Here is a 27758-nt window from a genome sequence, read left to right on the forward strand (position 1 = left end):
TAACTTTTATATAAAGATTGTGTTTGAGATTTGGGGTATACAAAGAATGTATAAAATAAGCTACTATTAATTGGATCATAAATAAAGTTGCTTAGATTCTTGCAGTGCTACGTGCTTTGCAAAGATTTAAAGTTTATCTGTCTCTCAAGTAGACTATTCAGGAAATACATATTTTGAAGAATCACAAATAAGTTGTTTTTAACAATCATAGAAAGTATTTGTTGTAAAGAAGCCAAACATTATTCCACCCTACACAAAAAACACACCTCCAAGACCTTTATTCTGAAGGGCGGGGTTTATTTTGAAAGTATTTCTTTTTTTAGCATGTCTACCTCACAGTGATTTTTATTTACTGTGGAAAAGCCGAGTGAGATATGCTATATCATATATTGTTAAAATATCCTTCCATCGAGGTCAGTCGATCGTGATTATCGCTGCATTTGTGTCCGTCAATCAGTCACGGGTGTGTTTCTGCGTCATCACTTCCCAGCCAATCGTGTGGCGACGTCCAGAAACGGGGCACCCGAGACATAAACCTTGCAAACATGGCGACGCTCCGAAGAGAGTACGGAGATTGGAAATACGACCGTTTTTAACCGAGAAAATAACCTCCTCCTCGCATGTTACAATGTGGTGGGGTTAGACAGAGCCGCCGCACGCGCAGCCTTTGTGACGATGTTTGCAGAGGTAAGTGAGCACCTGTGAAATAGACGCGTTTACAGTGACAGTAGTTTGTTTTCCAGTGATAGACATGGCTAGTTAGCTTGTAGCAGCTAGCGCCCTAGCGTTAGCCCCTCAGGTAAACACACAGCAGCCTGACAGGGAGAGGACGGTACACAGCCGCTGTGTGTTCAGAAAGCCCGGCTGCTATAAGTGGCAGTCAGCATGGGATTACACAGGTAAGTTAAGACGATGAGCCGAAGATACCCGAAGTGTCACCGCCGTCCTGCACTTAGCTCGACTCAGGGAATGTCGTTAGTCTGCGTTTAGATTATGATTTGCGTCCCTCAACAACGAATTCCTACAATACAACAAATACAGGTGAGCTGGGCGTTAGCTGCTAAAGCTGCTAAAACCTACAAGAAAGAAAGTTACCGATGTGCTATCATCATCAAGAGCACTGTTGTGGCAGCTGTTTACCAAACTGTACTCTCCATGGTTAGCAAACATTTTTTGTTGTTAACAGGGATATTGAGCTGTGACAGCTATATACCAGCACGAATAGGATGTATTGCATTTCCTTCCTGTTTTACTTTTCCTTCAGGGAAAGTCTGACACATGAACTAACAGCTGTCCATCAGAAATGTTTCCAGTGGCATCCAGACCAGGGTTATTGTAGTTGCAACTAAAACTAGCAGTGACAAAATAACTTGAATAATTAAATGAACTGACATAGAAATAAAAACTACAGTTTCCACACCCCAAAAAAACGGAATAAGATCTACAATGAAGAACACGAACTGAACCTAAATAGAATTGCAGATAAAATCAGTTTATTTATCGTTTTTCCTCCTCGATTCACACTGTGGTTGCTATAGCTACCACTTTGTCCTGCTCTGTTTGACTTCTCTAGAGACACTGGCCTAATGAAAACCATATTTGATGTCATGCATTCTTTCATCCTGCCCTTTTCACCTTCTTTAAATCAAGGCTTTCTCTTAATATGTGAAAAACTAAACTAAAACTAGTCAATTCCTCAAAATAAAACTACTTATGAACTAAACTGAAATCAAAAACCAAAATGAAAGACTAAATGAAAATTAAATCTAATGAAAATTTCAAAACTAATAACTCTGATCCAGGCATTTCTCTCAGACACAACCAGCCCATCACAGGAGTGCGTTAAAATATTAATAAGGCATATTATGTCCATTGTTGCTGGTCAGTGGTTATAGCGATTGAGCACTGCCTTTGTGATCACTCATCCTGACAAGCCCTTTTTTTTTTTCACTGTGACTTGTGATGACAATGTAATTTTGCTCCAGCTATCACGTGATGCAGTTTCTCAATGCACGCCGGTTTCCTGACTTCAAACAGAAAGACTTCTTACCATGACATCTGTTGAGCAACAAACAGGCGACACTGTCCACCTCACCTGAGAAGCAGGTGACCTGACAACATCCAGGCACCTCTCCAGCAGTTTAAGTACAGGTTTAGCCTCAGTAATGAGGCTTTAGCTGGCTCTGCACTATCCTGCGTGGCTGACAGGGAGTACTGACTTCTGTGTAAAGTGCAGTCAGGTGTTAAAGTATAGTGTTGTAGCTCTTTGCGAAATGTTGCTCCTTGTAGCCTTGAGTCTGAAGTAAATTATGGTCTGGCATTGAACCATCCTGTGATAGCTTTTGGCTTTACAACAGCTTTGTAGTGCCATCTTTATCTTTATTGTGCTTTAGGATGTAAAGTACGCTTCAGAGATACTACAGTAGGTGCAGCAACTCACTTGCAGCACTTCATATTGCATTGTATGATAACTAACTAACTATAATCACTTTCTTTATACACCTTTATTCACTGAGTAAGTGTGTTGTAGGGCATTGTGTCTTCATCCACAGGCACACACACTTAGCTCAGTGCTTTCACCCCTGGCTTAATCTCATTAAGGTGTCTTAATTAAAGCTTGATGGACATTTAGGCCAGCACTCCGTCACATCAGGCCTGGTTGTCATGTAGTACACCTCTCCCTCCCTCCCTCCTTCCTTCAGTCAGTAGAAGTGGCTGCCCTGCTAAGGCTGACACCTTTCTAGAATCAAGGTCCACACAGACATTTGGGACGGATGCTTACTATTACAGAGGCTGGGGTTCACTTCACAATAGGTGTGCGTTTAGTTTGGCTGCATGGTCCACTTGATGAGAAACTGCTGGCCAAGTTATTTCTTGTTTGGGTTCTTGGGCGAATAATATATCATGCACCTTCCTGGAGAAGCTTCCCTCTACAAGGTGATATGGCTGGGCGAAAAAATATGATCTACGTAATGTTTTAAAAATGGATCAATATCATAATTTTATAATGCTGCCAGTTTGACAACTATACTGACAATAAAAGGCCTGATGAAACCAGAGGATTAGGATAAGCTCAACTTGAGAATATAGTTTATTAACATGCTTAACATTTACTAAAGTTGTCCATAACATATTTATAAGGCTGCATTCTTTATTTTTTTTAAGTAAAGATAATTAAACCAGTAAAAACATGGGGTTTCAGATTAAAATCTCCGAAGCTATTCAGCGATCATAGCACGTGTATGAGTGCTGTTAGCCGAACTGCTGCTAGCATTAGCTCAGATTGTTTATGTTAGGATTCCTTCGGGATTTTAACAGGAGCTGAATTTTCTGCAGAGGTCTCTACCTCTTCGAAACAAATGGAACTGGTAGTTAAAACTAGTAAATACACAAAAAAAAGAATTATCAAGTGTCTTTCCAACGCTCCTCAGCGAACACAGGATGTCTGCTGATTGGGTTGCTAACGTTCAAATTTTGTCAACAATTTACGAATCTTTGGAGGATCATGGATGTTCGGTTTCACCATCTCTTTTACCATCTCTTTTATGCACCCTGGTCTGACTAATGTTTATCTCCTTAAAGAAGGCATCCACTTTTTTCACCATTCAAACAATGCTTTGCAGTGGGAAGTTGCAGCTTACTCTCGCGTGTACTTCCAATGCAAGAAAAAAATCTCGATTTGATCCATCCATATCAAGTAAAAATGTGCAATGTTTATTATTGCAATTGACGTAAAATGTATTGCAATCCATAATCCACATTGTTACATCGCCAAATCCTTAAAGGTCAAGAAAAAAAAATAGCAGGGGACTCAGTATGTATCAAAAGAGGCTGACTTCACCCTCCCCAGAGTAACGGTGGAGTGAATGCAGTGTCAAACTACATACCGACTTGGACTGAAAAACAGGGGAACAAATTAGTGCTCAGCGAGCGAGCCAGAGAGTATGTGGCTAATTGGTAGCTCACCTTGGCCACAGACTGTGTTTGTGGGATGAATCTGATACAGCTGGCTGACAGCTTTGAGTGTCTCAGTGAGGTGTTCTGCCACCGCAAGTGACAGGGATGCATCAGATCTCTGACGCTGAGATGGACACCACTTTTCCTCAAGATATCCACCAATTTGACATTTGAATGATTGAGAATCTGCGTTTGTGATTTTTCTCCACTCACATTCTTTTTTTAATTTGTTTTTGTCACCCATACTTTATGTGTTCGTGCTTCCTTGTGCAAACAGCGCCATATTTTACCAAGATACATTAGTGTGAAGTGTGAGCAGAGCCAAAGATCAGAGCCTATTCAAGGCTTGGATCATAAAGTGTCCCGTCACTCTCTTGACATTTTTATCACCACTGTACACCCACTGTAAACATGTGCTGGTGCTTTCCCATCCAATGCTCATGCTAACACGCTCTCATACCCCACTTGTTACATTTTAACAGGTACTTAAAACATGTGAAAGAGGAAGCACACTCAGGATGACAGGCACTAGCTCTTATTATCTCAGTCTGTATTTTTTGCTGTGTTCATTCTAAGATTGTCGGCCTGTTCATGACGGGATGATCCGGCCCCGTCTGCTTCCTGCTATACTTGTTCTCCCACTTAATGTTAATGTATTTCAGTTAATGATAGATAAAGGCTTGTTAGCAGAGGATTGCACAGCACAGGTTTTGAATTAGCAGGCAGCTAGATTTGCCCACTTTCTATCTGCTGTGACACTGACTGTGATGTTTGTTAGCATGAGCTGTCAGTGATTTGTCAGCGGAAGGCCGACCACCTTCAGATGACAGAGAAGGTCAGGCAGGCTTTGAACAAACCACAACATACAAGAGAACATTTTTAGTAACATATTGTTTCAGTTTGTCAGTATATGGAAGAGCACGACAATACTTATTACTGATACGATGGCTGAATTCTTAAGCTTAACAAAAAAATAGACCTTTCCTACGTGGATGGTGGACCGATATAGCCCCCCATGATAATGCATTATACTCGGATAGCTGCTTTCCTAAACAAGTGACTTTATCAAAGATTATGACTACTATCAATCAATGCTGGTACAGATCACCATCTGCTCAGTTGTGATGCTCTGTTACATATATGCTGCAGACAGTGTAAACACTGACCGTGCTCTCCTGAACATGCTTTAAGATGACACCCTTTAAATTCATCTTATGTATTGTAAAAGTTTAAAATGAGTGCATTGGGCATTCGAGCACTTCCTATCGTTGTAGCTCAGCTGTCTACTACAGGAGAATGACTGGTTTGCCGTAGTCAGTACAACGTCAGACTGTAAGCATGTAATTAGGGATGCATGATATTATCGGCACGTTATCAGTATCGGCCGATATTGGCTTAAAAATGAACTATCGGATATCGGCCAACACACCGATATCTGCCGATATAATTAACTGATAAAATAATGGGCTGCTGCATACTTGATGCCTGACCTCGGCGCAATGTCCCCGGTGCAATGTCCCCGGCGCGAAGAAGACCTGCGCGGCGCAGCGAGATGACGTCACGTGTGTCTACCTGCAGCATGAGAGAGCTAGAAGCCAAAATGTCCGTGGTGTGGAAGTTTTTCAGAGTGTCCGAAAGTGATAGCAAAACTGCTATTTGCAATGACTGCTCAGCTTCAGTGATACGCGGAGGAGCCAAGGCAAAGTCTTTCAACACTACAAACTTGATTAACCATCTCAAGACCCGTCACCCCGACCGTTGTAACAAATGTGATAAGAGTATCACCAATATACTGTACGCTAACTCCAATACATAAGAGAGTTGATGATCTGCAATTAGTGGTGCGGGAAAAAAATATCGGTATCGGTAATCGGCTAAATGAGTTGTAAAATATTGGCATATCGGATATCGGCAAAGAATCCAATATTGTGCATCCCTACATGTAATTATGTTTTTTATCGTATTTGACACTGTCACATTTATTTTCGATTCTACCTTTAGTGTTTTTATGGATTATTAGTATATTTCTTAAAGATACCTGCTAATTTGACCGTTTTTCCTGTTTGTTATAGACCTGTCATCCGTTGTCAGCAGCAGTCAGGAACAAAGCGTTGCTTAGTGACATTAGATTTCTACCACTGTGGCAACCCGTTGGAATGTTTCACGGGCGCTGTAGCCGTCGCTCAGCCACCGCTGCTTCAACTCCCTAATATCGGCCAACTCTAGTTTTCGTCGGGTTCGTGTCAATCTCGGAACCATCGGTTATCGTCTGATGACATTGTAGCCTCTGGGATCAACAGCCAGCTTTTCGAGGGTTTCCGTGGTTAGCAGCGATAAAAGGACTTCCGACCAAGACTTCCATTTCCGTGCGCTGCATTGTTTACAGCCCGACTCGCAAATTCAGAAGCGAGAACAAAGTTGGAGTTAGACTAGACTACAACATCTACATTTAATAATGCTCTCTAAAGTGTGAAAGACTTGTTATAAACACTTGATAATCTTCATATAATAGCTACTCTGTAGTCTGAATTTCATTTTACTTGTCCACCCATCATTAATGCTTCAATTTTTTAATCACTTCCATATTCTTTACTTCACTTTTCACAGATGTTACCCTAAGGCTGATATGTTAGCTCTTTCTATTTAGGTGGTCATGGTGGATTAGGCCAGCACAATCAGCCCCAGTCACTTTCACTCTCCTCGGGCATTAACCGTAGATCTCCCACAGGAGAGCTTTAATGGGCCGAGTTAACCTCTCGCCCAGTGACCACACCGATCAACGTCACAGCTTGTGGACTTGGGCATTGGGCACAAAAATAGCAATATCCCCCCCTTGAGCTACTCTTCCCACACGTGTGTGTCTGAGTATTTACAGTGCAGGACGTGTGTAGATGTGCAGGATTTGTTTTTCAAGTTGCACCAGGAAATCTGGGAAATGATAATCTCTGAGTCGCTGATAAGAGGCCGTGTGTGTATTTCTGAACGCGCCTGGAGCCAAGGACATCAAATAGTGCAGCACTACTCAAAAGTCTTGGCTCGCAACGTTTAGATTATGCACAATGAAAGTTGCTACTTGTCATTTCAGTTATTTCAGTGTCACAGTCGAGTGAAATGACCAGTGAATATTTTGCAACTTCATCCTTTGCCATATATGAATAGGACTTAGCATTTTTCACAGAGCATCAGAGACTCCAAGTATTCTTACGCTCGTCTTTATGTGTGTCTATTCTGTGTGGGTTGCGTAAGGAATCGCCCGGATGTTTAGATGTGTGCGTTCCCGACGGGCCTGGGTGTTAATCACATGAACAGATGGTTCATGTTTAAAACCCTGTGTAAGCTGTAATGACTCAAGAGTGTCGGTTATCATCTCTCCTACAGAGCCAAGCCTCCACAGCCTCATCACCTCGGGCGTACCACATTCACCGCTGCTCACCGGCACTACTGACGTCAAACCGTGCTTACATTACACATCTGAACTTCATTCAAATACTTTCTCAGAATGATTACGTGTAGTGGGATGGGCTCTGACAGTATTTATATACACCATAAAAAAGGCAGGTGTCCAAGTAAGAACTTCTCTTGATGAAAATGTCCAAAAAATGTGTTTGTAAACTTAATCCTTTAAAAGATTATCGTTGTAAAGGAGTTTGGCGACCTAACCAAACTATCCCAGCCTTTATATTAACAAACCCCCTTTGAGGACGCGGTGTGTGCAGTTTCTTCTGACAAGCACAAACCCAAGTCACATCCAATACATCAGGCTTGAAGTAATTGAAATGTTTTTCAAAATAAGTCAGCTCTGACTGACGTCTCTGGCAGTTGTATACTTGGATCCTGCATTGAAATGTCAAAGGTCAGATTTGGGCTAAATTATTCCTGATTCTGCCCCAGAGACAGTCGGAGGAGAAGTCTGGTTTGTTTTTTGGTCGGTTCTGCGGTTCGGCCTAGATTATCTGGTAGTATGAGGTCTTTACTGGAATCGTTTTTAACCTTCCGAAAGGGAGAGTCACTGGTCAGGATTATCCTGATACTTTGAAATTTGATATTGAGGACTTAAAGTGATAATCTCCAAGATCTTAGTTTCGTTCCCTTTGGCAGCACTCATGGCGATAAATGATAATTGCATGAGCACACTTCCCAGATATTCAAACAGTGTTGCATGCGTGACGTCCACGGTTGGCTCCCGTTGTAACTCTTGATTTTCCTTGCTGACGGTCGCTTTCCTTTTCAGACTGTTTGCCTTCATCTGAGCGGTGAAGTTGTATCTGTAGTCATCGATCTTTTCTTTGTTTATTCAGCCATAGTAGATTACTGTTTACTTGCAACGCATCTCAGAGACTGGAAGAACAGCCACTTTACACACAAGTGTGTTTGTTGTGTTAGCTCCGCCTACCCCCTCTGGCAGACCAACCACTGCTGTTTGCTGGAAAACGCGTCACTAACTGGGCGCCCCTTGTGAATGTTTCCGCACCAGACACCCAGTTCATTAAAATACTATATACTGCAAATGCAAACCACCGTTGTGTTTCCTCATTCGGCGATAGATAGTGACCTAATACAGGGGATCTCAAACTTTTTGGGGCCATGGACCCCTTGCAGGGAAGAACATTTTCCAAGGACCCCCTCATAATCGTAACACCATTTAAGCATATGCTTACTTCCATTTGCGCTCTTAGATACCATTGAAACTATTTGTTATTGTAAAACTTCAGACCTGTTTCATAGTGATAAACGGAAAAACATTTCAATTTGAATCATGTTAATACCACTCGTATACTTTAAAACAGACGGTCATTTTATTCAAAATCCTTGTGGACTCAACTTGACAGCATTTATACATTTCAAGTAACTGATCTGAAAAGCTTTCAGAAAATTAACAGCAGCAAGAAGCCGCAGGAACAGTTTGTTGCGACCTGAGTGAGTTGAGGGATTCATGACGGATTGACTTGATTTGTCACAATCACTTCTTTTGGTCCAAAGCTAACGTGGGCGGGAGTAATGGACACAATATGCTTGTTTCATTGGCGCAAATGGTCCTCTTCTGCAGACATGCAGTTTTTAATGATACAGCACAATATTATAATTTATTATACATTTATTGTAATTATTTTGTGGACTTCCACTTTGAGAACACCTAACAGACATTTAATTAAATGTAAATCTTCTAGATTATCACTTTAAAATCTGGCTGTTTAGGTGAGTACTTTCTTAGCTGCTAAATAGCCATTGAGAAAGAGAAGGAGCAGAGGCAGCTGAGGGTGTTGCAAAGCCAATGTAAACATACTAGCCTCGAGGCTAACGTTAGTTAGCATACGACTGTTGACAGAAAGCTAACAGGTACAATTTGACGTCAAGTTTTTGTTGAAGAATAAACAACCTGTGTTGACCGTCTCCTCAACCATTGTGTCATCCAGACTTGTTAGGCATTGTGCTTTTAAGTTCCTCTCTGCAAAGCATCACTAAAGCAGGTTTTAGTCTGTGTCCATTTTGTTTACATGTGCTTCCTTGTGAGATCACATGAGATCATTCAAGATCACGTGCGAGCCTAATTTGTTCTTTTAAGAAGTACAGTAAGTAGTTGCTGCTTCAGGTTAACCTACAGTTATGAGCAGTTTTTATCAGTCTGTTCAATCAGTCGCCTGTTAGGATGCAGCTCAGGCCGCAGTGAGCCGCTGAAAGATCCTGAACACGACTAACAGTGAAGCAACTGCTTTATTTGTCCTGTGTGGGTGAAAGGTAAACAAAGCGAGGTGTTACCACAGGTCAAACTGTTTGCATGAGAGCTTTTTTCTAGACTTTCATTTGTTCTTTTTGTCAATGGTGACAACATTGTGGCTGATAACAGCTGTGTTAAAGTGCCTTGTGAGTGAGTTTAGGACACCGCAGTTCATTTGAGATAGTCAAAGTTTGCAGCATGTTACAATCTGCTCTGTGAAAGCACGCCTTTGTATTTGGCGTACTGCCTTTGTATTTGCAACTGTAATGACGGTCCTCTTCTTTGACCAGCTGTAGCCTTTTCCGGGAGTCCTAACCCTGCTATTAGGGACTTTGTTTCAGCCGGTTATGACTTGTTAATGACTAGGTTGTCTATCCAGTTTGGACACATTCTGCTGCCCGGACACTGTTGCGTTTACGTGCACCGAAGACATCCATGAGAATGCTGTATTTCTAAATATAAGTAGAGGGTGTAGAAACTTAACACAGCTTTATTTCAAGTCATGATCTTGACTGTGTTATGTTTGTTCTTTTAAAAACCTTTTAATCTAAAATAATAAAGTCTATTCAACCTAGTTTCTGTAGGAAAGAAAAAATGCATGGCTTCTTTACATCCAGAAAAAAACAAGTCTTATGTCTTGAAACGTCTGTCTTGCATAACTAATACAATTAAAATGTGTCATGTGTCTAAATGTTGTAAGCGGTGGGGGAGGGAACTTATTACTGACCACTTAATGCGTAAATTAGCTTTTTACTGTAACTAAAGCTTTATGTGTACATGTTGTAACCCATCCTGCCCTAACCTGATTTCTCCCCTAACCAGGTTTGTAAATGAAGCGCCTGTCTGCTGTTGGTGCTGTCGTTCCATTAATGTAACGACCAATATATTTAAAACCAGTTCTGCTGTCATGTCCCGGCCTGCAGGGCTCAACCTGTCTGTTAGTTGTTTTGTTTACAGTGAGTAAATAAAGTCGGGGTCGGCAGGTCCTCGCTGACAGGCTTCAGCATCAGGTTTTCATTTTCCCAGAGTGCTGAGAGTCAGTGTTATCCGCCGGTCCTCAGCTGGTGTGGTGACTCGGGATGTCACGAGCTGAACGAGGGCCAATCAATTCATCTTTTTAATTATTAGTTTTATGAACCCCTCAGTCTCTGGTTACACTGGGCAGCACCATGAACAATAGTAGCCCATTTGAATCAACACAGTGTGGAAAGCTGGCATAAAAACAACCTGCAATGTTAAACTAAAGCAACTGATGAAATATATCATAAACTCAGATATAGTATGACGCAAAAAGGTTACAGCAATCAGCCATAACATTATGACCACTGACAGGTCGAGTGAATGCACTATTGGAAGAAGGCGAGCCGGCGGAGGCAGTGTGATGCCAATGCTAAATACCTTGTGTCCGACCATTTGTGTGGTCGTTATTTTGACACCTACCTAAACGTTGTTGCAGACCATGTACACCCCTTCATGGAAACGACATGCCATAATGGCAGTGGCCTCTTTCAGCAGGATAATGCGCCCTGCCACACAGCAAAATTGTTCAGGAATCGTTTGAGGAACACGACGAGTTCAAGGTGTTGACTTGGCCTCCAAATTCCCCAGATCTCAGATGGCTAACGTCTTGCTGCCAGATACCACAGCACACCTTCAGAGGTCTAGTGGAGTCCATGCCTCGATGGGTTAGGGCTTACACAATATTAGGCACGTGGTCATAATGTTATGACTGTTTGGCGTATGCTTATTGGTAGGTCCACAGGTTGAAGAAAGTTTGCAAATACTGTCTGCTTAGCATTGATTGTCATTTGCGTCCCTGTGTCGCAGTCATTCCATACATTGTGAGCTGCTTGGCCCGCATTTCTGACTGCAGCACATTCGGTAGCCGGGCTAATGTGTGTCATTGGATTGTCCATCGCTGGCTGTGGCAGAGGGAACAATGTCTCAGTGTCCTGAGGAAGCTCACCCCATCCCTATCTGGCTCCATCAGTGAGAGCTGATTATCTAAGGAACTCCAGTATGAATGTAGGGCAGCCGAAGATCATCACGGCTGATCATCATGATGTCTGTCAGGGACTCAATCTGATGGCTCAGAGTGGGAGCTCTTTACATTGTGTTACTATGTGAGAGTTTTACACATGTATCCACCTTTGTGTAGATAAGTACACTTTTAACATTACCCTCATGACACTTTGCTAAGCCTTGGCCTGGTTTCATTAGTCCAGTGATTTGGGCTCTAGGCTGAGGTATGTATTAGATAGACATGCTTTATCTGGAGGGTGAGGACTTGCCTCACTATAATGAGAAGAATCCAGCCATGGTATAATCTCAAAGCAAAGCACTGAATCACCTGCTTCTGATTTTATGGGTCAACACGTCCGGAGAAAATGCATTCATCTTACCCTGTGTATGTGAAAGTAAAGGTAATCGTGATGGAGGTCACTTCCAGCTTTAAGAGCCCTGAGCCTGCACTGAGCTGAGCTGAGTGTCAGACCTGCTGTCTGTGCCAGCGCCTCTTTACAAATGACTGTACCTTCTCCTGTCTGTCAGCCTGGCTCTCCTTGCCCAGACTCACTCATCGAGTAACCCTCTAGATTTCTGATGTTTTAATCATTGCATTAATTGCATCTTTAGAGACGTCACAGTATGGGACTGAAATAAACGCTGCTAGACTAACTTGTGGAAAACTGGGACACAGAGCTGCTCGCTGGAAACGAGAGCTTGGTTTCCTGCACTGACAATAACAGGAAAACCATAGGATGTGTCACACAAGTATGCACACACACAGTTTATCCCTGATACTTTCTAACAATATGACACTCCACAGTGTGTGTGAGTGTGTTAATCCTTTCCTGTGCCAACATCCAAAGGTTAGATCTGTGTTTCTTGACATGATGACATCATTGTCTAATCCTCCTTTTCAGCTTGTATCAGAGATCTGTTGATTTGTATTTATTTTTCCTTCACTATGGAGTGAGCACTGGAGCCCTTACTGTTTTATGTGGGGAATAAATGATGGAGCTGGGAGATAAGATCGTAAAATCCAGAATATAAGTCGCAGTTTTTTTGTGGGTTATCCCAGAGGGGAAAAGGTTTTCTATTAGTATCTATTGATAAAAATGTGTATACAAGTTATTTCAACACTATTTCAGTTTATTTTCATTTAAAACACACAAATTACAGCCTACCATCTGTTTTCACCATGTCAAGTTTGCTATCCTGCTAGCTGCCGGTGCAGTAGCTAGCGGTAGCTGGCAGCCTACGGTGACTTTGATTGTTGTGAGGGTGGCGGCTGCAATGTTGATCATGACGGTCCATGTCCGTGGCGAAGCGTTGGCAACAATCAAGTTAGTTTAAACCTGTGAGGAAAACACAAAACAGCACTGCGGCATTTTGTAAATAGGAGACGTTGTAGCGGCTTGGACCCGGAAACAGTTTAATTTGGACCCGGAAACAAGCGATCTGTCATGCATTCTGTCAGGGATCAAACATGCAAATATCAATAAGGGAAAAAGTCTTTATTGTCTTCATGTCTTTGTGTTTCAGGCCAGTCTGTCCATCTGGGGATGGGGGGGTCTTGGAGTCGTGCTGTTCCTCGTCACCTTTGGACCCTTTGCCATATTCTACCTGGCCTTTTATATCTTCTGCTTTATTGGAGGGTGAGCTAAAATGCGTCTCTGCCATTCATCATGTCTTTGCCCACGCATGCTCCTCAACTCTCAGATCAGTATTTAGCTGCTCTCTCACTCTCACTTCTGTGTTCCAGGGGCTTTGCGGTCACTCTGCTCTATGGAAAGATCAACTCAGAAAAACACCTGGAGAAGTGCGAGCACTCGTACTTACCACCCACACAAATTGGTATACTAAAGGTAATGGCACCTACACGAACAGCTTAATTAGCTGCTATTCAAGTTCACTGTTGATGAAATCTTTCAATGATCTGACTGCTCACATTTCACCCTCGTCTTTCTGTGTTTCTCTCTCTCTCTCCTTCAGACGTTGGATGAGATGAGGCTGGAGCTGAAGCCCATAAAGATTGACAGGAGGCTGACTGGCTCCAGTTTCATAGATGAGCCACTACAACAGGTGCGTATGTGTGTTAATGTGTCATGTATGTGGCTTCCTGTGCATTCGACACCTGTGTCAAGATTCATCAGAAATTTGTTTGCAATTTTGACAAGCTGTTTGAAGTGCTGTTTAACTGTATTGTACACTGTATGAATCAAGAGTGCGCATGTGTTGAACTGTGTTGGATCATCAGCTCTGAAGTTTCCCCTGCACACTTGATTGATCATAAAAAGCATTGCACATATGCTAAAGGGATGACAGCTAAGGAAAGAAGCCCCGGTAAGATAACAGGATTTATACTGGCTGACAAATACTAACACGGCAGTCTTTTTGGACGCTGGCCATGTTAAGTAACTGTCTGACCAGCTGGTCCAGGTCAGCGGCTTCATGGCCGTAAGCCACGAAGACGTCATCACTGTCAAACTGTGCAGGACCCCCTAAAGGCTCAGTGTGTCGCAGGAAGCTGGCTCCTTGTGGTTTGTGTCGTTGGGTTCGTCCTGAGCAGGATGTCTGTCAGCTGATAAATGGAGGCTTCTTTTCATCTACGGTCAGTTTTCAACCCAGATCTGCCACGAAAGCGAGAGCTGAGGCTGAGTGACAAAGGCAGGAAGGGAAGACCTGTGAAACAGAGAAATGAGACATTATTTTCTCACTGTTTCACAGCAGTGCCGGTTTACACCACAAACTATCACGCCTACACCTCCGTACAAGGAAGGTACAGGGTTGTGTTTTTAAAGGCTGACGTTGCGCTTCATCCTGCCGACTGTGTGTCTGTGTCTGCTCCGCCCTCCATCGCACCTGCAGCTGTCACACAGCAACCACCTCATTCACAGGTTGGCAAATACAGACGTTTTGGGAAGTCCCTTTCACGTCTCATAAAAATGCAGTTACGTTAGCGTCTGTTGCAGACAGACAGAGAGCAGAGCAGAGAGAGAGAGAGCGCTGTCACCTGGTGTCTACGTTTTCATTTAGTCCCGACCTGCAGACTGCTGGCTGTGAGCTGAACAAACGTCCCAAACACAGCAGAATTAGAAGAAAATACAGCTAAAGGGCAGATCCTCCCACGATAAAGACTCAACTAAACCCTTCTTATGTGTATGATTGATAATTAAGAGAGTAGGCTATAATTTAATGTGGGTCTAAACAATATCAAATAATAATGAACATAATATTTTGGGATAATCTGGCTCATTAACCCTTTAATTACTGTAAACAGTTTGTCAGATGAGCTGGTATGTGTTGAGTGACGTTTTCTGTAGCAGCACCGTGTGCTGGAATAAATTATGAACAGGAAGATTACCCAATTTGTGGTTGCCGTGGTAACGGAACAGGTATTCAGTAGCATTTTTTTGTTGTTGTTTTTTTACTAGTATTATATCGAACTTTGAAATTCTGGTATTGTGACACAATTATTTTTTAATAATCAATCATATTTATGGATCATATTTATCATAGTTAATTACTTTGTCTACTAAACAGTGTTTTAAATAGAACTGAAAGTCTCTGTGCTGTCACTCAGTCAGTGCCGCACTAACTCGATTTCATCATGTGGCTTAACGAAAAGTAAAGCCTGCTGCCGTGCTGAAATGTAATATTTCACTCTCTTTCTGCTGAATGCACACACAAATAGATCCTCTAAATGACGGGTTTGTCTGCCCGTCACAATGCACAAAAAGAAGAAGAGCTCGGCGGCTTCAGTCTGCTGGTCGCAGTTTGTCTTCCCCCGTCCTGTGGTTACAACACTCAGAAGAAAACCAGCTGTAAGCACGTTGCCCTAAGTGAAGCGGCATGGCCGGCAGAGTTAGCTGCAGACACAGCACTTTGCGACAGTCAGATGACACCGACTGCTCAGCTGTGGTTCGTCTGCTCTCCCTCCCTCCTCGGGAATGCACGCTAATCATTTCAGCCACATGTGTACCTTGAGATCTCGCACAGCTGAACATCATGTTAACCTGCGCCACGCTCTCAAAAACATTTGTCCTCTGGATTAATTCAAGACAACATTCTTCCTCTGCAGCTCATAGAGTAACAAGAGCAGGAAAACGTAGACTGAAAGTTGCATTGATTCATGTGTTTGCTTGATTTAATCTGACTACTCGGCTGTATCCCTGCTGTATGCAACAGAGAGCAACAAGATGATTGATTTACCAAGGCTTCCTCAGAGCTAACAGCCCAGTAATCTGTGCTCTGGATGTTTGTACCAGTCACTGACAGCAGATTCACATGTGTTTCAAAGAGTTATTTACCCATTTACAACTAAAATCGTTAGCAGCATACAATCAACCCCCTGCTCAGGTTTCCTTTCCATTAGGGTTTTACCCAACTCAGCGTTTCATCAAAGTTTCCAATACAATACTGGAGGTTTTTTTTCAGCTCAGCACCTCACCAAACTCCAAACATCCGCCCACATGAGTCATGTGTTTTGTCTTTGAAGCATTTGTTTATCAGAATTTGCAGTGAGCACTGCTGGCTAAAGTTTCCAGCTGAATACTTTCTTAGTGTTTAAAGTCAAGTCGCCGCAGTTTTTATGTATAGCATTTACCTAGATGAAGGATTTTAGTAAGCCCTGTGATTGATCAGTACCCCGCCTCTCGCCCAATGACAGCTGGGATTGGCTCCAGCCCCACCGCGAACCTGAACAGGATCATCCGTATCATAATGGGTGGATGGATTTTAGTAAGCTAGTGAGCTTAAGTTAGCGCTCAGCTTATAGGAACCAAAGACCCCTGAAGAGCATCAGCTTTTTAACTTGAAATTGCTTAATTCAGGATTTTTACTGGTTCAATTAAGCAGTCTGTTTGTTTTGTAGAGGAGGAGTCCTTTGCAGATCATTCGGCTCACTTAAGAACTTGGTAAACAATGAAAACTAAAGCAATCCGAGCCTTTAAAACAAGCTGAGGACAAACAAGCTAGCCTCACCTCAGCTGGTAGACCGACATGACACCAGACATTAGAGAAACGCTGATGTTTAACTTTAAACTGTTTTATTCCATGTGTGAACACTGAAGGCTCATTTCCATCATCTTTGATGTGTACTCCCTTCCTTCCTATTGCTCCTGCATTGTTCTGTGTTTAATAATGCAGCTAACGAACAAGAGTACTATCCTAATATTCGACTGGTCACACCAGAGTCGACTCTGGTTCTTCTCGAGAATTTCTCCTACTTTACACCCCCCGTCAATCCACTTCTTTTGGTTGTCCAAACTTAATTATTTAATGTTTTCCCCTCCTCTATATTTCTTTGTCTGTGCAGGTGATCCAGTTTGCTCTGAGGGACTACATCCAGTACTGGTACTACACTCTGAGCGAGGACGAGTCCTTCTTATTGGAGATCAGACAGACGCTGCAGAATGCCCTCGTCCAGTTCTCTACGCGGTACAGGACATATCCACCTTTTCCGTCTCCTTATCCATATTTGTTCTACATTTTTTTTATTTTATTTTGACATTTAATCAATGACTTGTGTGTGTGTGCTTCTGTGTTAAGGTCCAAAGAGGTGGACTGGCAGCCTTACTTCACTACTCGCCTGGTGGACGACTTTGCCACCCATTTACGTGTCTTCAGAAAAGCCCAGGATCGCCTCGCCGACAGAGAAGACAAGCAAAGTGAGCAGACATGTTCATGGTCGTGTGATTGGCATGTCTCCTCTTTTACGATGACTCTGATTATGTAGTTTGTTGGTCTTTTGATGAGCTACACAATAAGATTCGATTGCAATTGTGCAGAAAAAGTGAGATGATAAGACTTGTGGCATTAGTGGTGATGATGACGGTCAGTGACGTCTGAACAGGGGACATAACAGAGGAGCTGGTGGACTCCTTCTTCGAGGCCGAGGTGGAGATGGAAAGGAAGATTTGTCGAGACGTCGTGTGCACTTCACACAAAGACGAAGAAGGTAAACAGGCTTCTGCGGTGTAACCTCACTGTTCACACGGTCAAGAAGAACTAGTTCCCACAAACGTGTGGATGCTGTGACTAGAATCAACTTAACACATACTGTGTGTTTGTGTGTGTGTGCGTGTGTGTGTGTGTGTGTGTGTGTGTGTGTGTGTGTGTGTGTGTGTGTCAGGTTTTCTTCGGGACCTGTGTGAGCTGCTTCTGTATCTGTTACTACCTCCTGGAGACTTCCATAACAAAAACATGCGATACTTCCTACGGGTGAGTACATAGACATAAACAAACACTACATTTCACTTACAGACGCATGACCTCATTGCTCCAACAGATTCACATATTATGTCACACGTTACATTTTGTTTATCCTGGTTAAGACACCACCCGAATGCAACTTTGGCTGCCAATAAAACAATGCTCCTGAATATTCTGTGCGTGCCGTATCAGACCTTGTGACTGCATGTTTGGACAGTGAATTCTTATGACTCAATGTTTTCTTAGGAGGTGCTGGCACGTGGAGTGCTGCTTCCTCTGATCAACCAGCTGAGCGACCCGGACTACATCAACCAGTTTGTTATCTGGATGGTGAGAACGTCCACACACACCCATCCTTCCTCTTATCTATTAGCTCTTATATGTGCTGTTTTTGTATGAATTCAGACAAATTAAAAACATATATACTTATTTGTTTAAGATAAGAGACTCCAGCTGTAACTATGAAGCCTTCATGAACATCCTGAAGCTGACAGACAAGCCTTCTGAGCTGGAGTCTGTCAAAGACAAGGTGCTGGAGGAGCTGCAGTACCTCCGCTCCCTGGACACGGCTGGAGATGGTGAGCAACACTATTTATCTCATTCAGACACACACATGAAAATAATTGATCACGTGCGTTGGATGGCATCGAGCGCAAATCCACTGCTTTCATCTGCTCCTTTGATGTCTTGCTCCTCCGTCCTTTAGACATCAACGTGATCAAGAACCAGATTAACAGTCTTCTGTTTGTGAAGAAGGTGTGTGAGACCAGGATCCAGAGACTACACTCTGGCAAGGTGAGAGACTGCAGCCTAAGACTGTTGCACTAATAAACACAGACATCACTCTGACAGCGTGAAGCCTCTGATCAAAGTCAGTTGTTGTGTGTAACAGACTTTGCTTATCCGCTTCCTGTCTTCTGTAGGAGGTGGATGCTTTGAAACTGGCAGCCAACTTTGGAAAGCTGTGTGTTATCCCCCTGGATCACATCCTCGTCCACAACATCGCCCTGCAGTTCTTCATGGGTAATTCTGGGAAACATCACTGTAGTTACCCCGAGGCCTTAATCAGTCAAAGCTGGTGTTCTCTGTAATCAATAGAAGCAATAATATTTCAAATTGTCGCCATAGCTGTGGAGAAAATTGTACAAACAGCTCGTGGTTTCACCCATTCTACATTCCTACAACACCCAGCATGCATTGCGCCCCTCCCTCTGAAAGGAATGGCCCAGAGAGAGACGCTGGAGTGAAATACTTTGCTGCAGGCAACGGCTCAGAGCGGTACAGAATCAGAAATATGACGAGAATATACCAGTGGATCGTTTAAAAATCTTCAGGTCTGCAGTCTACATTTCAAACCTGACGATTTTGAACGAGACATGACATCGGAGGCGGGCGTCCTAGATTGAGGAAGTGTAGTTTAGCGAGCTCCCTGGCCTCCGCCAGATGACGCGTTTTACGCAGTCTGGTGGAGGTTTTCCAGGGCCCATTGGAGAAGCGGATAGCATCCTTCAAAGACACAGAGCCAAATTTGCTTTTTTTCTTACCATAATGGCATTAGCTCCCCATGATAGCATGATAGGACTGAGGTTGATAATCAGGGAACTGGCCCTTTAAGCATCTTTATAATCCATAACTTATTCAATTTCTCAAGAATGTACAAGACCAACCTGTCCTGTTAGGCACACTCATTTTCAGTCCCACATGAACTCAGGTATTTAAAAGGTTACTCAGAGGTACAGATCAGATTACGATGAAGCGTCTGAGTGAATGTGTGCAAACTAAGAGTCAAACCACAACCTGAACATGTTGGCTGGTGTACACACTATTGTACAGTATCATAACCTTTGAACTTTTCACAGCAGTGTAACAATAGATGACTCTTTAGTTACGTCACCGGACACCCTGAGCTCAATATTACTCACTGTAGATCTATGTGTAACCAAAGTGCTACAGTATACAGACACCATTTAATCCAACCGTCGTGTGTCTGTTGTCCCAGACTTCATGCAGGCAGCGGGGGCCCAGGCAGAGCTCTTCTTCTGGCTCACCGTGGAGGGCTACAGGGTGACGGCACAGCAGCAGCTGGAGGCCATGCAGGGCTGGCAGAAGGACGGCAAGAAGCAGCCCAGCGCCACCAAAGGGCTGCTGAAGGCAGCTGCACTGGGCGTCTTCGAACAATACCTCTCTGAAAAGGTAGAAGTCATTTCAGCAATAGGGGCATTAACAGTTATAGAGTATATTTGTTGGTAAATTACACACAATTGCACTGCTTTCTTTAGCCTGTGTGGCCTTAAATTTGGGGAATAATCCACTGACTTCCATCGGCTCTTATTTCTGTTACCCAACAGGCGTCTCCCAGGGTGCAGGTGGACGAGGCGTCTGTCACAAAACTAGGGGAGAAGCTCCAGAAAGACGACCCCACACCTGAGATATTTGATGAAATCCAGAGAAATGTATGTTGTTTTTTTTGCCCTCACTTATTTGCATAACTTTTTCCATATGCGGCATCTGTTTTCTTGTCTTTACAAATTGTCTGACCTATTATCCCCTCAGGTGTACGACATGATGCTGCGTGACGAGCGCTTCTACCCCTCCTTCAAGCAGAGTCCTCTTTACGTCCGCATGCTAGCAGAGCTGGACATGCTGAAGGAGCCGAGCTACCGGGGCTCCGATGACGGTGACGGGGAATCCTTCAACGGCTCCCCAACAGGAAGCATAAATCTAGTAAGTCATCTTCACTTCCTGTTTCAGGCTGTCAGAAAAATGCTGATTTGGAGACGCGTCCTGCGTTGTTTTTGTAACACTGTGGTGTTGCTGTGAGTCAAGCGATGTCTTTCTGCTTGTGATTTCAGTCTTTGGACGACTTGTCCAACTCCTGCCATGATGAAACTATGCACCTACATGCCTTCATCTCTGACACAGGTACACACACACACACATACACACACACTGTCAATCTGCTTGGTGTGGGATTCTGGTGAGACTGTGTGGCTTTGTTGAATATCTTTTAGCCCCTGTTCGTCCCTCCCTGCATGTTTTTTCGTCCTCTTGGCTCCATTCATTATGCATGCTGTCTCACTTTTCACTTTTCCAGTTTATCTTTATTTCTTTCATTCCATCACCTTTACTGTTTTTCTGTTCTTCCTTTTTCCCCCCTTCCTCCTCCCTCCCTCACATTTCCTGTCATTCTGCCACATTTTCCTGCCTTCCCTCTCATTTCCGCCCTCTCCGCTCTGCATTCTTCCTTTTATTCGTCCTCCCCCCCCCTCCCTCCACACCTTTGCCCTTCTTGCTTTTCTTGCTTTCATCTTCCCTCCCTCATCTTCCATTCCCATATTGGATGTATTGCGGGGCGGGGTAGCTGATGCTTGTCTCCCCGGCTTCTGGGGTGCCGCAGGGGTTTGCAACGACCACGGTAAGACCTACGCGCTGTACGCCATCACTGTGTTCAGACGCAGCCAGGACGGCAGCGAGGACTGCTGGAAGACGTATCGCCGCTACTCGGACTTCCATGACTTCCATATGAGGATCACTGAACAGGTGTGTGTAAGTTATGACTCTTGTTTACCAGCTGTTCCCATCTTAAAGGAAGGTGTTAAAACATGACGCTCATAAACTTGGTCTCTCCTGTTTCAGTTTGAAAACCTGGCGTCCATCCTCAAGCTGCCAGGGAAAAAGACATTCAACAACATGGACAGAGACTTCTTGGAGAAGAGAAAAAAAGACCTCAACGCTTACCTACAAGTAAGAGTTTAATGTTTTTGTTCACCTTTGTTGTCTTAAGTCGTTTTGTGGAGATTAAATCAATAACTATTTGTGTGTGTTTTAGTTGCTGCTGAACCCAGAGATGGTGAAGGCCTGTCCAACTCTGATTCCTTACGTCTACGACTTCCTAGAAAACAAGGCCTACAGCAAGGGCAAGGGCGAGTTCGCACGAAAGGTAGCGGCTTTTTTTCAAACAGAGAATTCATATGTAGCTGTCATTTATTTACTATCAAACAGCTGCTAAAATGAAGTGTTTTTGTGTCTTTCCACCCATCAGATAGACACATTTGTGAATCCTCTGCGGAGCTCCATGAGAAACGTGTCCAACGCGGTGAAGGCCCTGCCGGACAGTCTGGCTGAAGGCATGACCAAGGTGTCTGACAACATGGGCCGGATGTCCGAAAGGCTGGGTCAGGACCTTAAACAGTCCATACTCAAGGTAACGCCAACACATTGAGCAAGTTGGTTCTAGTTGTATCTTTTTTTACAGTGAAGATTTGCTTTTAGTTTGATATTATCATCGTATCAGCTTTGAACCTACTCAGTGGGCAGAGCACCAGTCTTTACAAGTCCTGCCTCTATAGCCTCTCTACACCTTTAAATAAACCACAAACGTTTTCCTCACTCTTCTGACAGGATAGTTTTTCTGACCTTTGACATTCCGGTGTCCTCTCCTTTTTTCTCAGGTGCCTCCACTTCTCCCCAAGTCTGAAATCGACCCGGAACACTGTCGAGTCTCTGCTCAGCTCGATGACAACGTGAGTGCTCATTGTTAGCTTGGTGTTTTGTTTCTTTTATCTCCTTGTGATTTACGTAGATAAAATGTCACTTATATGCTTATTTGCATTCCCAGGTGGACGACAACATCCCGCTGAGGGTGATGCTGCTGCTAATGGATGAGGTGTTTGACCTGAAGGAGAAAAACCAGTGGCTGCGCAGGAACATCAAGAACCTGCTGCAGCAGCTCATCAGAGCCACATATGGAGACACGATCAACAGGTCAGACACACACAATACACACGAGCAGACATGACTTGAGATTCGGTGTATAAGACGCGCTATTAATCCTTTTTTTCATCTAAAAAAGTGGGCTGCGTCCTATATATACCGGTGCGACCAATATACCACTATAAAATGCAGAGAGAGGTATTTTATTGTGTGACGTATTTTAGCTATAATCTAGCTTAATCTTCATCACGGACATGCGCAGTCATGATCAACAGTGCAGCTGCCGTCCTTAAACAATCAACATTACCGTAGTAGGCTGAGCTCAACTACTGCACCGGTAGCTAGCAGGATTGCAAACTCGACATGGCGAAATAAGATGGTGTGTTTAATGTGATGTTTTTAATCTTTTCAAATTAAAATATACTGAAATAGTGTTGAAACTTGTACACGTTTTAATTAATAAATAGCTGTAGAAAACCTTTTTTTCCTCTTGGGTATCCCCCAAAAACAGAATGCATCTTATATTCCGGGTTTTAAGGTAAATGCAGTTCACAGACCCGGGAAAAATAACGGCACATAAACATTACATATTACATATTACACGTTTAATGTATGTATAGAACCTACTTATGAATGACTTAATGGGTTTCCGTTTCGCCCACAACATGTCCCATGTAATTATAATCCCAAACTAATAAAACCAACCAATCACCTTGCAAAACTTACAGTTGGTTTAACAAAGATAGTTGATCTTTTAATCTTGTGGTGATAATAAACAAGGCCTTTAGCATGAATGTTTCTGGGATCTACTTTCTATCTCTTCAGAGTAAACGTCAAAATAATTATGACGTCAAAAGAGACAACTGACGTAAACATTTAAACCAAAAAGCAGTATTTCAAACAAACATGTTGACAGTCAGTTTCTGTATTACAGAACCAGCTCCACCTGAGCAAACGGCAAAATAGGACAAACGCGACAGGATGTTTGCTTGTTCTCAAACTGAACACACAGTAAACACATGTTCAGGGCTTCACACAACAAACACAAACAGTAAACAGCTTCAGGCCTCAACCCTCCTTTCTTTCTCCCTGAAGGAAAATTGTGGATCATGTGGACTACATGACCTCACCTGAGCAGGTTGCAGATTACGTCAAGAAGTTCAGGTAAACCCTCCGGCTGTTTCTTTTAAACAACTCGACTGATGTTGGTCAGGAGAATTATGAGTATCCCTTTAATGGCTCCTTTTCTGTGCAGGGATTCCTACTGGCCCAACGGTATCCTGGCCGAGTCACCGCCCCGTCGGGACAAGAACATCCGCATGAGGACACGAGTAGCCGCTAAGACGAGCCTGCTGGGCATCATGCCAGGTGAAAACTCCCTACTTTATCATGTTTTTGGGACTGCCCTCTACTTTCTCCTCATCCTTAAGGCCTCCTCTCTTAAACTGGAACATAATGCTTTGAAACTCAAGAACAAATGTATTCTTGTCGAGGTTTGATTGTGACTGTGAAAGGGGGTTATTGTTGCCCTTGTGGCAGATCAGGGAAAATAGATAACTACAACTGTGGTTCTCACCAGCTGTCGAGGACGCCCTGCAGAGGGCTCTCTGGCCTCAGGGGGCAGTATGTACAAACTATGACCAGCTGCTCTGAAATCAGTCGAGGAAGTGCCTGATTGTAGCTTCAAAAAGATATATATTTTTTATTTGTTTTTGATCACTGATTTATGATATTTTGATGAACGTTATACCGGAAAATATAAACAACTAAATAGTGCTAAAAATATACTGACATTTAGACTGAATTATGTCCAACAACAAATGAATACTCTGATGTCAGTGTAGTATCTTGCATCAATAGATGCCCAGCCCGAATGAGCTTACCAGGCAGTTAGCTTCCTTGTACACACATGAGGTGCGATTCACTTTAAATTTGTTGACAAACTGCTGAAGTCAGGGTTATAGCATTTAACCCACGTTAACAAAAGACTCGGGTAACTTCATTCTTAATAGGCCCATGGGGCAAACCTCACCAAGCGCTCCTCACGTGAGACTTGTTTCAAAGGAAAGCTGTTAATGTAAAGTTAGCTTGAAACGGCTGCTGGTCACCGACGCGTTACGTCCTGCAAAGCTACACCCATCCGGGTAAAGTACTGTGTTTTTAGGGAGCCCCAGACAAGCAACACAAAGATTAAATCTATGATTTCTTGAAAGCACTGAAACAGTTTTACAAACTTGGTCGTGTGAAGGAAGCTTGTCATATTACACTTTAACAAGGGTTAAGATATATTGTGCTCATGTTAATATGCTAGTTTTTTAAGCAACTGTCTTTTATCTGTCCCTCTGCACCTTTCCTTGAGTTTCATACATAACTAAACAGTTCCATGTTTGATTATTGCCCTAAGGCCACAGCACAAGGGCAGTTAAGAGCCCCTCTGGTTAGCTTAAGTACTACGCTGGTGGAAGCTTTGGAAATAAATGAATTCTCTCTTTTTTTCACACTCCTGACCTCTCCTCTATATTTCTCTCCCTCCCTCAGACGAGCTGAAGCACATCATCGGAGCGGACACCACGAGAAAAGGCATCCTCCGCGTCTTCGACATGTTTCAGTACCAACCCATGAACCGCCGGCTGGTCTACGTTTTCCTGGAGGGCTTCTTGGAGACGATGTTCCCCCAGTACAAATTCCCCGAGCTCTTTGTCAAACTACACTCCCGCTCGCCACGCATCCACAGATTTAGCCAGAAAGTCAAATCGTCCTCCCTCAAGAGGTGACAGGAGAGGAGTGAGGCAGCGGGGACATCGGCCGACTAGACACGCACAGACTTGAGAGCGGAGAGAGAGAGAGAGTGGAGGGGGCTTGATGTGAATGATGAGGTGTGTGTGCGTGATTTCTGCCCTTCCACTTCCCTCACACACTCTCTGAAAACACTCCAACTATCCAGCTGATAATTCCCATCAGGACACACCTGAAGGATGAACAACTCACACTAAGCCCGCCTCTCACACATGCGCAAACACAACTCCTGTAATTTGCACCGAGACTGATCACGACAGTCTTTTCTTTTAGTTTCAACATCCTCCTCCTTCTTTGGACCTTTTTAGTTGTTTAGCTTTATCCTGGGCCAGTCGATGCTGCTTTCTCGTGGTCCAGAGAGCAGACCACAAATACTGTATTGTTTTTAAACTGCAGGAGCATATAGCATAGACCCACACCTTGCCTTACCTTCCCGCTTCTGCGTTCCGGCCGGCACAGTCCGCCACCCGAGTGACCCGGCCGCTCAGCTGTAGTCAGACTCACCCTCATGCTGTAGACATTCTATCTGCAAACGCTGCACACTTGCTAACATGCAAACTCTTCTTTTTCATAGCAACCAAATATGTCTCACGCACTGGGTTAAAAAGGCGCTGTTTTTAAAATGTGACTGAACAAAAGTGGGTCGAAAGGATGATTTCGATTTTTATCGTCCGCATTTTGTCTAGCTTCTTTTTTTTTTTAATCTCCCATGATCCTCTAAGAATAAGCCACACCCCCTTTAATGCTACTGTCATTACATGTGAAGACCAAAGCTCAAGCTGTTTCATACGTGTGTGTGCGTGTGTGTGCACTGGCTTGACGTTGGGGAAACATTACTGTGCTTCGTATCTTTAATCATGTGAGGGAAGACGATGCAAAGTTGACCTCTGACGACTTAAAGGTGAGGCTGAAGTGTGGGGCTGTTGTGGGAGGCTTCAAGCGCTCCGTCAAAGAATGTATTCTCTGGTCTGTATTTGGCTTGTGTAGAAGTTTGAGTGAATGTGTGTGTGTGTGTGTGTGTGTGTGTGTGTGTGTTAGCATAAAGATGCTACCCTCTACAGTCAGATACTGTGCCAGTGTGAGCTAGTGAACCAGCCTTAAAACTACATACAGAGTAAACTGACCAAGAGACGCACGCTAGAGGTCGCGCTCCTTCACACAACCGAACGTTACAAGGAAATCAAGATATGGAGATGTATCCCTAATCACTTTTATTCAGAGAAATGTCTTTAATTTTGTGCAATATTTTTTTCTTTAATGCATGTGCATTTTGAATCCTTGTATACTGATAAAAAAAATCATATAGTTTTAATAGTGCAAAGAAAACCGAAGTTTCCCCAGAAGTCTCTTCTTACCCCAACAACTTAACATTCCGTTGTTGTAAAAGTACAATGTTTATTTACAGACTTGTTTTATAAGTCTGAGTTTTTCTTTTGTTTTTGGTGCGGAGGGGATATTTTTTCACTTATCCCTCACACACTCCAACAGAATCTGTGTTTTCGACTGGGGAGCGGTCGGGCGTTGATATTTAGCTCATTGGGCTATAGCTAGCTCAGAGGCGGCCTCAAAACAAACTGCTTCGTTTTAACTCATAAGTGGCGTTTTAAGCATTATGTTTTGTTAAGTGTGAACATGTCTTTGTTGTTATGAACTGACAGCTGGAGGGACCGCCCCCCTCCCTTTCTCCTGTCCAATAGGCTCACAGGCGAGCCTTGTCCTGTGACCAATGGAATCACTGCTAATGAGCACTTACCGTAGCAACTGTGGGAGGGCTTCTCTCATTGGCTGGATGGAGCTCCATTCTGCCCCCAGTCATTCAATGGATTTGTCCTCGTCCGCTTTGATTGGCTTGCACCGAGCAGCCTCAGTGGACTCTGATTGGTTCAGTAGGAGGACATGAACTGGATCCTCTTCTTACTGGGAGGTGAATATTTTGTCCCCATAGTAGAGGAGGCATCACCTTTAACTTTCTGCACAGGTCTCCACACAGGAAGGCTCGTCTTTTTTTTTTAACCCCAGTATTTATGAATCTATGATAATGAAAATTGTGCATATCTGTGTACAGTATGTGTTAATAGTGTGCCTAAGTGTACTGTCAACTCTATTTTCATATTTTTCTTTAACCTAAAAAAAGAAATCAATCAGAATGTCATGATCATTTTAAGCGACTGAAAATGACTTTAGGGTGTTTTTTTGCATCATGCTTATCAAACTCTTCCTTGTGAGCAGTTGTGCTCAGATCAGTATAACACTAATAAAAGGTAACTCAGACTAACTGACCCACTGTACGGATGCTGTCTTCCATGTGTGTGCGTGCTGCATTTGTGGTTTGTAATGGTTTGCAGGAAGTCAGCTCAAA

At 43.3% G+C, this 27758-nt stretch overlaps 1 protein-coding gene across 4 annotated transcripts; it reads left to right on the top strand.

The window, feature by feature from the left end:
• Positions 1 to 550: 550 nt before the first annotated feature.
• On the top strand, positions 551 to 27678 carry snx13 (sorting nexin 13). Of its 4 annotated transcripts, none has more exons than XM_069681791.1 (25): positions 551 to 687; positions 13220 to 13332; positions 13440 to 13542; positions 13670 to 13759; positions 16995 to 17116; positions 17228 to 17346; positions 17532 to 17636; positions 17811 to 17899; positions 18137 to 18220; positions 18330 to 18468; positions 18597 to 18685; positions 18814 to 18913; positions 19890 to 20083; positions 20239 to 20343; positions 20444 to 20614; positions 20743 to 20812; positions 21252 to 21436; positions 21527 to 21634; positions 21720 to 21830; positions 21933 to 22094; positions 22342 to 22413; positions 22509 to 22654; positions 23699 to 23767; positions 23859 to 23971; positions 25142 to 27678. In XM_069681791.1, the coding sequence occupies exons 1-25, from the start codon at positions 676 to 678 to the stop codon at positions 25375 to 25377; spliced, it is 2907 nt and encodes a 968-aa protein (XP_069537892.1). In that variant the 5' UTR covers positions 551 to 675; the 3' UTR covers positions 25378 to 27678. The 4 variants fall into 4 exon arrangements, with proteins under 4 accessions (XP_069537892.1, XP_069537893.1, XP_069537894.1 ...); XM_069681792.1 differs by having other exon boundaries at positions 21252 to 21430; XM_069681793.1 differs by having other exon boundaries at positions 21288 to 21436.
• The last annotated feature ends 80 nt before the right edge of the window (positions 27679 to 27758 follow it).

Source organism: Semicossyphus pulcher, unplaced genomic scaffold, assembly GCF_022749685.1.
Source record: "Semicossyphus pulcher isolate SPU_LCO1_2020_fin unplaced genomic scaffold, fSemPul1.0.p SCAF_5, whole genome shotgun sequence".
Taxonomy (NCBI): domain Eukaryota; kingdom Metazoa; phylum Chordata; class Actinopteri; order Labriformes; family Labridae; genus Semicossyphus; species Semicossyphus pulcher.